Source organism: Maylandia zebra, linkage group LG5, assembly GCF_041146795.1.
Source record: "Maylandia zebra isolate NMK-2024a linkage group LG5, Mzebra_GT3a, whole genome shotgun sequence".
Classification (NCBI taxonomy): domain Eukaryota; kingdom Metazoa; phylum Chordata; class Actinopteri; order Cichliformes; family Cichlidae; genus Maylandia; species Maylandia zebra.
The window spans coordinates 37,053,135-37,066,769 of NC_135171.1; the positions used below are offsets into that span (position 1 = coordinate 37,053,135).

Sequence of the window (13,635 nt, forward strand, 5' to 3'; positions counted from 1 at the left end):
CACAACAATTACTTCTCAGCAGCTCTTAACAATCTCCTATGACAGGAATTTGACATTATGAATTGTTCTGTTGCTTCCAGCCAAATGTATTCTCTGTTTCGTTATAATGACAGAAAAACTCAAAGAAAATATTCTCTCCTACAACCCCTGCTAGTTATTTTTCATTAGTAATTGAAATATAAATCCCACTGGAATTAGGCGAAGAATATAATATGATGACACCATCAGAATGCACTGAATAATAGAAACGTGGTAGTTACTAAGCACGTCCTGTCTTGGTAAAACTTATAAAGTGTTACTATGGTTATAGTAACAATGATGGATAATAAACTTGAGTAAATAGTTATTAGAATGTCTCTGTGTAAATATCTAAAAAATATTAGCAATATTATAATTTATGTTTAGTTTTGTCTTGGATGTATAATAAATGTACAATATTATTCAATAACTTATATATAGTGTCTTGTGTCATAGCTCATATGGTATAACAATTGTATTTCGATCACACCTGCTGATACAACCTTTTATATAGTATATTTTTATATACTATGCGTTATGTATTTGTTTACAGTTGAGGTGTATTTTAACCCACACCATGATCTTTCCTGGAAGTTAAAAACTAGTTTCTGTGCATATGAAGTGAATAATAGAAAATGAGAATAAATGGTTAAAAAGAGCTAAAATGAGACCGAATATTGGGCACGTTTTGGTTAGACAGAAACCAGATTTAATGAAAAACAAAATCCGAAAGTAGCTCGACATTTCAAGCAGTTACTCCTAGTTAAACAGTATGCTGTAAAGACTTTGAAGCTATATATATAAATAAATAAAACTTTCTCTCCATTACTACTCCGGAAAAGAATAATTTATGGACCTTAATTTGGAATAGCTTAGACAGCTATTCCAAATTAAGGTCCATAAGAGAAAAAAATCTTGTAGTTTTTAACTTAAGTTAAAATCATGATTCAAAAGTTTTATACTGCAACTGCATCCTGCTTTTAATGACTACTCTGAGACCAATGTGCATGAAATCCTAAGAATAATTTAAATAACCCCAACTTTTCTTATGAAAAAATGTTATTTCTCCATATTCAGCAGATCACACTTGCAGTGTTATGACTGAAGATGAAACCTCATCTTTCTTCTAACATCTGCTCTGTGGTGGATAAGACCTGTCAGCGTTATGTTATTACTGAAGTGGAGAATCAATAGGTTGTTTGTTCTAAAAGCAACTTAAGTTGGAATATGGAAGATATAGAGCAGCTTTAGACTTTCTCACAGGTGGCCAGGTGGAACACATCCTAAGTAGAGCATTTGTGCTAAGAATACCAGAATCTGTAACGATGCGGGCATTTTAGTGCATAGAAGTTTACCAAAAGGAATCAAGACCCATCTTTCCTCGTAATGCTTGTTGTTATTGAAGTGATGCATTCATGGGGAATTTATAAACCTCTTAGGAGAGTCTGCAATGGGACTAACCTTTGGAAAGATATGAATGTGCCCTACTTTGTGCCCTACTTTACAGGACGTACTCACTTTCATGTTCTTGTTTACTCTTGCCTTGTGAACACTTTGTTATAGTAATCTGACTTTTATAAACTAAAGTAAAGAGAAAATGTTATATATGATCAGGCCGTGTCCCATTAGCTTTTTTTTTTTTTTTTTTAAAAGCAGCACTTTCTTTCTTTGGAAACATGTTTTTTTTTACATCTTGAAACTCCTAAGTGATTTTTCTTTCTAATGAAGAACAATATATGCATATTGCTTTTGCCCCAACCGTCAGCATGATTTAAAGCCGCTTCCTTTTATAATGGAATTTTCTCTACGACGGAGTGTTAAATGGAGGCTTTGGCTATTTAAATTTTGGTTCACTTTAAAGGGTTGTTTTACACGCTCAGCTTCAAATATTCCCCTCCACATCTCTGTTCAACACATTTGTTGTTTTCAAATGAAACAGCTGCACTGACAACTGCTTCGGTGATAAATGGTTAGAGTGTGGGTTCGGGTCGGGTAATGCCCATCCTTTTTACGATTCTCCCTTGTCAGCAAGTTGTAATCCTTGCATAGTTTCCATGTAGTCTTTTTGTCCTTACTTTCTGAACAGAAATGTCTTATTTTAAAAACACCCTGACTACACGAATAAAAAGTTAAAAGTATCATGCCTCATGTAAAATGCATCGAAGGTATTTTGTCTGTTTCAGGCAGCTCGTGTGTTCTTTAAAACCAGGTCAAAAAACACGCAGACAGTGATTCATTTTGCAGACTGTGGTTTCAATTATTCAACATCAAAGTCATTGTTTGTTCTCTGAAAGTTTGTTCTCTGAAAGCGTTTCTGGACTGGCTGCTGTAAAATCGCATTAACTTCACATTATCTGGAAACATGACCATTACAAAGCCTCAGAAGTCATGTTTTTTAGGAAGGGAGATCTGCTTAGACACCGTATATGCCAGTGGGCCATGCGTGATTTATTAATTTAAGGACATCAGCTGATACTTGGTTTGTGAATGTTTAGTAGCTAGAGACTGTAGCTGATCTAGGAACAACCTCCTTCTAAACGTCAGTAAGACAAAGGAGTTGATAGTGGACTTCAGCACTAAGCAGGAGAGGAACTACCAGACCCCCGTCATCAACGAGTGCCCAGTGGAGAGAGTGGACAGCTTCAAATACCTCGGCGTTCACATCACACAGGACCTGTCATGGTCCTGTCACATCAACACTGTGATGAAAAAGGCCCGACAGCGTCTCTACCACCTCAGATGCTTGAGAGACTTCCGACTGAACTCCAAGGTGCTCAGGAACTTTTACTCGTGCACCATAGAGAGCATCCTGACGGGAAACATCTCAACCTGGTTCGGGAACAGCACCATGCAGGACAGACACACCATCACATAGTACTGACCCACACATATGGTTCTTACACACACACTGGACATTCTGGACTTTGTTTACACTAATTCGATTAGATGCGTGGTCATCTAATCGAATCACTTCATCACTAAATCACTTTAAGCATATTTGCACTGCACAAGACGCTTACAAATGTGGATTGCACAACACTGGACATTATATTTCTTCATTTCCATTTAATACTTGTACAGCTGCTGTTATTGTATATATATGTTTATATTTCTTCATACATTCTTATATATTTCTATACTGTGTATTTGTGTATTTTGCTGTACAGTTATTTTATTTTCAACTTTAATTTATATATTTTATCTTATTCTTTCCCAGTTAAATTTACCCTTCATTCTAATCTGTTGTTGTACAGTTATTTCATTTTTAACTTTAATTTTTATATTTTATTTTATTCCTTCCTAGTTAAATTTACCCTTTTTAATTTTCATATTTATTTCCTATCTTATTCATAGCCTTTTTTTTCCTTTAGGTCACGAGCAGTTGTGTAAGCCTTTCACTGCATATCGTACTGTGTATGACTGTGTATGTGACAAAAATTTGAATTTGATTTGATTTGATCTAATAGGACTGTAGAGGATGAAAAGAGCAAATGGAAGTCAGTGGCATTTTAGTGCACCCCTTTCTGTTATATAAAACTCAACACTGATTAATGGCTGGAAGACTTCATTCATTTTAGTGGTGATGCTAATTTAAACTAGGTTATACTGTATGTACTCATGTAAAATGCAGTTCACATAGTTTATTCTCCCACGAGGAGGGGAAGAGAAGACATTTCCTTCAATACTTCCTGCTCTTTAAGTGATCTCAAGGCAAACAATGCAACTGTATAATGTATCATAATTGATCAACATCATTTTAGAGTAACACTTGGCTGTACAAGAATTTCCCATTTTAGAAATAAGTGCTCCAGCATCCACTGTTCTCATCTTTACATCCATCAGAGGAGATGGATGTGTCAGATATGAGGATGGAACCAGATGTTTCCTGACGCTTAGACATATTTTTTTAATCTTTTGATGTCTTCTGTCAGGATTATTACGGATTTTTTAATTAATTTAATGCTGCAAACATAGCTGTAATGTAAACATGCAAATCTGCATGTTTTTACAACTTATACTCCTTATGTCTCCTAAGACAGGTCAAAAAGTCAAGGTAGTGCTGTTCCCTGGGTCAGGATGTCATTGACATCAACTCAAAGCCTTTGAAAAATGATGATGTTCAGGCTTGTGTATTTGTCTGGGTTTTTTCCTTTATGATAGAGACATTTAACCCAGAAATGTCAAAATGAACAGAGGAGACTGCTACTTGCTGTCAATTGGCAATCAAATGGAGAAGTGTTGCTGCTGATCCTTGTTGCTGTGTGTCTTGTTTGGCACTCCATGAAGAGGAATCTTTCCGAGTACAGCGCTGTGACATGTGGCAGGATCTACAGTCTCTGGGTCAACATACTGAGCACAGACGGCATTAAATTATAAGGAAATTGCATAAAGTATATATAAGTGGAACAGCACATATGTCTATTAAAATCTATTAAAAGAAGGCCAGCTTTTAATATGTCATGCTTTTTTTCTAACCAAGAAAACATCAATCACTCTTTCAACATGCACATCAACTAAAATGTGATTTTTAATATGAATTAAAAATTGTCCAAGATACTAGTACATGTGTGGTGATCCAAATGATTTATAGTACGTAAGAGTTCTTTGTATTTTGACAGAGAAAACAAAGGCAGTGAAAGAGACTGGAAAAAACAAAAGACACTTTTTGTGTGACAAAGAAGATTTGATTTTTATTCGAAAAAAAATGTGGGCCAAAGTGGCGAGAGCAGCTTGTTGTCTGGACCAACACATTACACATTCTGGTCAGAGGTAATGTTGAACAGTGTCAGTATGGGTCCACTTGAACAGATGGTCTTCCAGCTTGCCCTTGAATTGCCAGCTTTGCTGAGCCAACCAAGTGGAATGGCATATTAAACCACTCTCCTTTTGCCTTGTCTTTGCATAGACAGGGTTTGATTACTCAGGGGGTTAGAAGCCAAATTTTAAAAGTGTGAAAGTGTGAGTTTCGTAGCTGCCCTGATTTTGCCCTGATATGACTCTCTGTGCAAAAAACTGTCTATTTGGTGGATTTACCAACCTCATATCCATACTTATTTGTGCATATGACTGTCTTAGCTGTATTTCATCATTCTTTATTGTAATGTTACTCAGTTGCATTGATTAATTATGTCTCCAACTCCTTCGAGTATACTTTTGCTTCCCTTTTTAGGTAAATATGCCTAGTCTATTTATTCAGCTGCACTTAAAAACATCTAGCAGCTTCTTTCTGGCAGGCTAACTGCTGACTGATCTGTGTAATCTGTGCTTGCAGACTGATTTATAATAGGCTCACGAAGGAACACTTCTTCACAGATGACAACCAAGCTATTTATCATCTGCTATTGATTTTCCTGTGCATTGTCACAAAAATCTGTGCTCACTGTTAACTAGTCTGAGCAGAATGAGAAAAAATTCAATGTGCTCACCATCTGTAGTGCTTTTACATTTATATTTTGTGGAACACTTATGCATAGTATTAGAATTTAGTTTTTATCTGTTAGAACATTCATATTTGTTTTGGTTTTTTTGCTTTTTACAGACACGCGTCATATTTACATGTTTATTTACATGTTTAAATAAGTGACAATTCTTTTCAAATATGACTTATTACTTTATCAAATATGACTTATTACTTTATCAACAATTCAAGCCAATATATATATATATATATATATATTAGGGGTGCAACGATACACAAAATTCACGGTTCGGTTCGATACTTTGGTGTCACGGTTCGATATTTTTTCAATACAAAAAAATGTTCATGCCTTTTTAATTTGTCATTTATTAAAATTATAAATATATATTTTAACTCAAAAGTACAGTTTTTAAATTTAACCCTAACCCTTGTGCGTGTTTTTTATTTTGACAGCGAATGCGCACCTGCGGACCACTTATGTGCAGCCCTGGTTATTTAGCTCGTCATATTGCTGCCACAGAAATTCTTTTGTCCATGAAACCATAAAGCTGCACTTTCTTTTTGCCTTATAGTCTGATTTGTCATAACTTCTCCGTTTTGTGGTAAGCTTTTCTTTGGCTGTCACTTCTTCACCCTGACCTGTCTTATTTGGCTCAGCAGAACTAAAATATATATCTGTCTGTGAAGGTTCTCAGTCATCCAGGTCATCGTAGTCAAATATAAATCCTGCTGCTTTTACACACGCACTCACATAAGCTCAGCGATTCTCTGCGCGATCAACCTCTCACATGTTTAAGCTGCGGGAGATTTCACTTGTCATGTTTGCATAGTAAGCTAACGATTAATAAGACGATGTCAGAGGAATTGGTGCACAAATTATCATCACTCACAGATCAGTGCTGTCGCTCTCTATACACAGTTCGCGCGATTGCAAAGTGAAAGCAAAAAAACAAGCGCAAATTCAAACGCGATTTCAATATGTCACATATTGACAGTGGCTCACCGATGCCAATGACATAATTACCCAGCTACATTTCTGAAAGAATGCAAAAGCATTGACATAAATTTTTCCTTCCTACAATAGCCCGACGGGCAGGGAAGAGATAGATTTTGGTAGCCCGACTGAAAAAAATCGCTAGCCCCCGGACGTTGGGCTAGCGATATTGCGAGCCCTGTATCTGATTGAGGAATCACTCATCTTTGGAAAAGAGAGTTTATTACAGAGAAATGGCTCTTTCCAGAATAAAAGCTATACTATCCGCTTCTTCTGGGCTATATTCTCAGCAGCATAAGGAGAATCATGTGCTAACAGCTGTCTAAATGACTCGGCTAAAGTTAGCAGCATGCTTGCTTGTTTTTTTTCTGCTTCCACTTGTCTTTGCACTAGGATGATGTCGGCGTAAATGTGCAGTCATATTCGTTGTGTTCCCACTAGTGCTTTCAGGTTAATCTCGTTGAAATGACCTTAACGCCACAACACGGCAAATCTCCGTTAACGCCCGTGCATGGGGCTAGACGGCCAACACGTTAACGAGCTAACTGCGCTAACACACTAGTTCCCACCCATGTAATTAAGCATTGCATGGCACATCCAACATACTGTTTTACTTTAGTCCATGACTGCTTACCTTCAGGGTCATACGTCACATGAAAACCAAAATAATTCCAAACGCCAGATCTGAATGAGGGTGGGGGAGGTCCATGTTGTAAGGAGAGCTTAACTTCTGTCTCGCTAGCTTGCCCTGCGCTCTTCCTTCTGACGATGCTGTCTGTGTTGAGCGCTCAGTGAATCTGCGTTCGACTACTCCGCCTAGGCTGCACTGTCGACCCTAGGCGGAGTAGTCAAACACAGATTCACTGAGCGCTCAACACAGACAGCATAGTCAGAAGGAAAGTTGATAAAATAAATTACAAATTTTGTATTGTTCGATACATATGCGTACCGAACCGAAAGCACTGTATCGAACGGTTCAATATCGATACGAATATCGTTGCACCCCTAATATAGATAGATAGATAGATAGATAGATAGATAGATAGATAGATAGATAGATAGATAGATAGATAGATAGATAGATAGATAGATAGATATTGAAATATTTTGTCAGTTAATTCCAAGAAAATAAGATGTTTTATTACTTTTTAGTCATTCAGTTCATTTTTTTTGTTTTCTTTATGCATATTATCATTAATATGAAAGGTTGCAGCTGTGGTAGTTACAAAACAATACTGACTTTCCAGCATAGCAGAAAAGCAGAAAAGGGCTACAGAAGCTCTTGAGCCTTTACACTGAGATTAAAAGGGAATTAAATGGAATAGTTTCCAGAACTAAGTACCACATGTGTAATGAGTTATGTAAAAAGTCCAAGCTAAGATAGGTGGTAGTGTCTTATCCAGCATGTAAACACATCCAAGTACGATGCAATCAGGTGGCTCAATTTTCTCTTTAATGTTAGGCAAGATGTTTCTCCTGAGTTTAGTATTACTGAAACTAAGATTTGGTAGAAGCAAGAGCACAGAAACAAGAAATCATTCAAGCAAGAAGAAAAAAAATGTAATATACATGTTATACACGTAACCACTAGTGAGCCTATCATCTTATAACTGTTGATACAAGGCTGCCTGTCGACTTTGTGCAGTAAACTTTCTTTCTGTTTCAGATGATGGCAAGTTGTCATTTGAAGAGTTTAATACTTACTTTGCTGATGGGATCCTGACTACTGAGGAGCTACAGGAGCTTTTCTATTCCATAGATGGCCAACAGAATAAGTGAGTTTTTGACCTAGTGTTATATTTAATAGATTCTCTCTCATAAACTTTGTGCTTTTACCTTTTAAAGAGGGCAAAATAAAAGCATGCTTAAAGGCAGTGTTAATGTGTTCTTTTCAAGTCACCAGCCACAGATTAAATGTCTCACAGCTGGAGGGAGGTCCTCGGTAAACTCAACTCAAGCAGAATTGATGTTTACCCCCTCCTTTGGACATAAAATACTGTGGGCTAAACCAGCTACTTCAAAACCTAGACTACTTCCCTGAAATTACAATCAAGGAAATCAGCCTCAGGATAGCTGCTGAAATCACCGCACTGCAGTGAACGCTTAACTCTTTTAGCCACAGAGGAAAAGACCATTTCTCCCCTGCCATGTTGTATTTAATGTATCTAAGTCTGATCCTTACCTAAAGCCAGTGTGTTTTATTGCCTTTGGCAGATCAGGTATTTGTATTCATGAGGCATTTTGCAACTTTTCTTCTGTGCCAACAGTGAGGCTTAACAAGGTTTCAAAATCTTTGTATAAGCTCAGGTGATATAACAAATTAACCATGATTGGTAAATCACTGAAATGCATCAGTAGGCCCAGTCTCACACACAAAAGCAGACTGGAATAGATGCATATGTACTTTGGGGGGGGGGGGGGGGGGTTCTTCCTTTTTTGCATCTAACTAGTTTGGCTACAGTAACCACTCTGTATTTATTTTTGTTGTGGTGCCAGTTCTTCCATCACTGTGTGATAAATTGCTTTTGAACATGCTGCTAGGCTAGTATTGCCGCTGTGATGAGAAACAATAGCCTCGAGACCTCTCTAACCACCCTCCAAGCTTTGAGGCAGTTGGCATGAACTGTGCTCTGATGTCTAATTAAAGGTTTTTCTTATTCTCAATATAACAATACAGTTAATGGAGTGGTGATAGGAAGAACGTGTTTTACCTGTATATGCTTGATAATGCTTAAAGTTATGCAGAAAATGCTGGAACTGAAAGCAAAGGGAAAAGAATGATCACATTAGCTATATCTTAATAGCCTAAAAGAGAGATATGTGGGAGCTCATTGTCACCATCCAAATGCAGATTTGTAACAGCAACTGCCAAAAAGGCATTTGTTTTTGTTGTCTGCAGGAGCTGTGTGAGCATTATAATAATGCAGCTATTTACCAGCTTCACTTCCAGTTTGATTCAGTCTTTAAAATGTCATTAAAACAACAGGGGAATTTTTCACATAGTAATGGTAGTAGTAATGGTCTTTATCAAAGAGAATAATTTCTCATCAAATGTAAACCCTTCTGCTACGAAAAGTAAACAAAGACGTATTTATTGCAATGTTTTTACCACTGTGGGAGAAGTAAAACAGACAATGGTCTAACATTTTAAATAATGATAAAATGCAGAAGACATCATTTCTAAGGAGAATAAACATTTCAGGTTAACATGCTGCGCACAAGTGTGATTTATATGGTTTTAACACTTTAACAAGTCTTGTGTATGTCTTTATATGACAACACTGTTATCATATTAACTATATTCACACATAGTCACACCAAACCTCTCAAGCAGAAATGAAGAGCTACATAACTTTGAATTTTCCTAATTAACTCTCAGTATCTTCCCTGCTTCTCTCTTATGTTCTGCTCTGCAGCAATCTGGACACTGACAAGCTATCAGGTTGGTTGGACTGTGCTTACTCTGATTTCTGTATAACTCCTATCATAAAAGTTACTGTCATAAGTGCTTGTGTTACCCTATCCTTAGATTCTTTTTTTAATTATTATTAGTGTTCATGAGTAACTTCATAGCAACAGTTTAAAAACTCTGGGAAATTTGCATTTTCAAATGAAAGCATTGTATAAAGTTAGAGGCAGCAGGTTTTGCTGTGTTTTCTGCGCACGCCAAACAAGCAACACAACTAAATTATATATCAAAAGCATTTGTGATTTAGTTTGATTTGAATGTGTCGTCTGACATGTTTAGGTACTGCTGAGCAAAATCTGGTAAAAAGTCATGTTTCCCTATTGGTAGACTTCTTGTGTGGAAAGTCAACCAGGTGCTGGTTTCCTAAAATTTACAGACATACAGTAAGAGTCATATCGATATTGTTATATAGTATACACAGTAGTAGTGATATATATAGTAGTGATCTATTGGCCTATTTTTTTAATCATTTTAAAAAATACATGTGTGTCAGATGACCTGAATAAAGTTAAGAACTAGGACAGAGACCGGTAAATATGACTTGTACCCAGAATAAAACTTCTGCATAATTTATTGAATGGGAATGGCATCTTTTGCATCTGACATCAACAGAAGTTGACTGTTTTTCCATAACAGAATGCTTCTTTTATCTCATATGTAGTTCAGTGAACATCTGTCAGCCACTGCTCTATGTTCTTTAGACCAAATTGTTTCTGATTAACGGTTTAAAATTCAGTAATGCAACATAAATGAATGTAACTGAGGGGAGTGTAAAGGCTGCCACCATTCACCTTGGATCACATTGTTAACTGTGTGTCATGTCACTCGTACTCTTAGCTAGTGTAAAATCAAGTTTTTAATTAAGAATCAAGAGCTAATTACTATTGAGCTTTTTCTTTGCTTTACTCTGGTGAACCTTCCTCGCACAGCCTTTTTACCGTGACACTTTAAATAAGCCTCGGTACACTGCTTTTGCAGTTACGTGAGCTCATTTGTGACATAAACATTAAAATGTGTAGGAGTTTCTTTATAGCAGTCGGTGCTGTCTGGTGTGAAATGAATCTTCACGCTTGCTATCATTAACACTACAAGAGTGAATGAGATATCTTATAACACTGCCTTATTAAAATTAGTAAAGAAAAAACCCTCAATTTCATGAAACGGGGAGCGCTAAGTGTTGCTGACGTATTGTGCATTCATTATATTCTCACTCCTGTAGTCGTCGTCGTCTCTTAATTGGAGTCTGTCATGGCAACATATTAGAGCTTGTCTCCAACTTTTAAACGTTAAAATTAATGTTTGATGACTATTCATGTTCATAGTCCGTGATTGCAATAACACTGACAGGTTTTTTTTGCTATTCCCTGTTAGACTATTTTTCTCAGCACCTTGGAGAGTATCTTAATGTCCTTTCAGCTCTGGAGAGCCTGAATATTGCCATCTTAAAGGCAATGGATAAAACTAAAGAGGTAAGAATTCACCAAAGCACGTGAAGACTCTGAAAGCTATACTATGAACCATTTAGTTTTATGTGAATCTGTCTTAATTTTGGCAGACCACATGGCCACCACTCGCTAGCTCTGAATTCAACAGATTATTGAAATGACTGCACTATTCTCAAATTGGAAGTTGGGCTTCACACAGACTTTGTACTTGAGAGCTGGCAGGTTGGATGTAGTCTCAAATGTAATACATGCACCATGCAGGTAATAGCAAGAAAAACTGAGGGCTGAAAGCAGTTAGTTTTTATCAATTCAGATGATTCACACTGACTTACATCACCTGTGGTCTCGTTATCCTTGGTCCCACTTTGGAAAATACCGCCAAACCCCGAAACACAAAAATGTTGAATGAGTCGGTGAACGGATATTTACCTGTTAACGCTTACCAAATTTTATGTAACAAGGTTAGGACACTTTGACGGGGTTTATCCTATCTCCTATTAAAACCTCAAACTGAGTCTTCACCTTATAATATACTGATTTGCATTATGGGGACATTTCTTTACCTTAAAGGAGGTGGGCCTACATAACGTGAGTATCCAAACCAATCCCCACAATGTAAGTAATACAAGTAGACACAGACACGCTCACCAAGTTAGGTTTTTTTGTGCTATAAATCTCCTGTGTTTAGTTTTGTGCTGATTCTTGTCTATTAGAGGAAGCCCCCGTGTACACAGATGGAGCCACTGCTGCACTAAGTCTCCCAGAAGTGATGAATTAACAAAAGACGGACAAAAAAAAATATTTCAGGCAGGGATGGGCTGGGAAATAAATCAGATGGGGAGTTTGACCCAAGAATGACTTAATACGTTCTGCACAAAACACAGCAGTGTTGTCTCAATATCCTAACTATAAATGAGTCACAGATATCCTATATAACACAATAATCTACCCGATACTTTGGACACAACTGTGATGCTGTTTCTGTTTATTAACTTGTCTGTCAAAGCTACAGCGTGTACTGCACCAGCATTAACATGTAACTAAAATCGTTGACTTGACTTCCCCTTGTTACTGCTTGCCCTTTTTTTTACTCCAGGGAACTTCTTAACATTTCTGTTCCTGTCCAGCAGCACAGCACTTTTGGTCCTTTTTGCTGCAGCAATTACTGCTCCCACTGCTAAAGCTGCAGATGGAAAAAAACCACTGATTAGTATTTAAGCCAGCAGTCTGCCCACCTATGTACTGCGGGTCCCATGGGCCTTGATTGTGTTCAGTCCAAGCAGAAGAATCAATCCACATAATCAGTCTTATTTTTAACAATTATAGTATGCTTGATTTTAAGAAAGTAGCTTCCTTAAGTGGGATGCACATTCTCTTCCTGAGCATTAAATGAGGAGACTGGTAAATTGTGTGAGTGGTTAATGAGAAACTGCTGCAGGAAGAAGATGTTTTGATGTACCTTAGTGCTTAGACTAGAGCAACAGGAAGAAGGTAGTCTGGTTGTGTGCGATGGTTTTTAGTTTTCTGGTTATACTAGATTAATAAGAGATAGAGACAGAGATAGAGCAGGAAGGCAATTCTCCATGAAGAGGAAGAAGCACAAGCCATGACTTTACTTGAGAGATTTTGTTGTTTTTAATACTTGGCCTGACTGCAGAGATGTTCTGTGTTTATTAGGTAAAACAACCACACATGCCATAATCAGGAATCATGCACAGCACCAGTTTCTTGTAGTGTCACCAAGTGACACTGCAAAATTATGCAAAAAGAACCTTTGCAAAGTCCTGAGTAGCACCAATGGACTATCAGTGCAGTGCAATCCCATGACCTTAAGTCTTGTTCAGTCTGCAATTTTCAGTCCTAACTGCTACAAATATTCTCTTGATACTCCTGATGTCCCACGGTGTGTGTGTCCCAAAAACCTCATGTAATAATATGTACCGGTTTGGCACAGCCTAGCATTTCTGTACCTGTTTATTATGTTGCTCAACTAGAGCTGACAAAATGTTTTAAAAGTGCTTGAGGATTTTTTGAGGTAACAGCTATGAATCAGGGATTTAAAGTTTAATAGGAGTTGTTAAATGAGAAGAGTGGAGGAAATGTGTTCTGAATAATTATGGAACCTGCCTTAATTAGATCACCTACCTCCTCTATTTGGCCTCTTCTTTAAAGCTGTTGAAGTGGGTAAACCCCTAGAGGATTGTGCAGTCACTGGTTAGCAGCTGTGGTCTGTCAGTGCTTTGGACTGCTAATCCCATGATGCTTTTTCAGTAGAGGCTCGTCATCGCAA

At 37.3% G+C, this 13,635-nt stretch overlaps 1 protein-coding gene across 1 annotated transcript in view; it reads left to right on the forward strand.

The window, feature by feature from the left end:
* The window catches only part of necab3 (N-terminal EF-hand calcium binding protein 3), a 44,784-nt gene that overhangs the window by 7,221 nt on the left and 23,928 nt on the right, over window positions 1-13,635 (forward strand). The window contains exons 3-5 of the mRNA XM_004547643.4: window positions 8,098-8,206; window positions 9,848-9,873; window positions 11,272-11,369. Of these exons, the coding sequence (XP_004547700.1) occupies window positions 8,098-8,206; window positions 9,848-9,873; window positions 11,272-11,369 (233 nt within the window). The remainder of the gene's footprint in view (window positions 1-8,097; window positions 8,207-9,847; window positions 9,874-11,271; window positions 11,370-13,635) is intronic.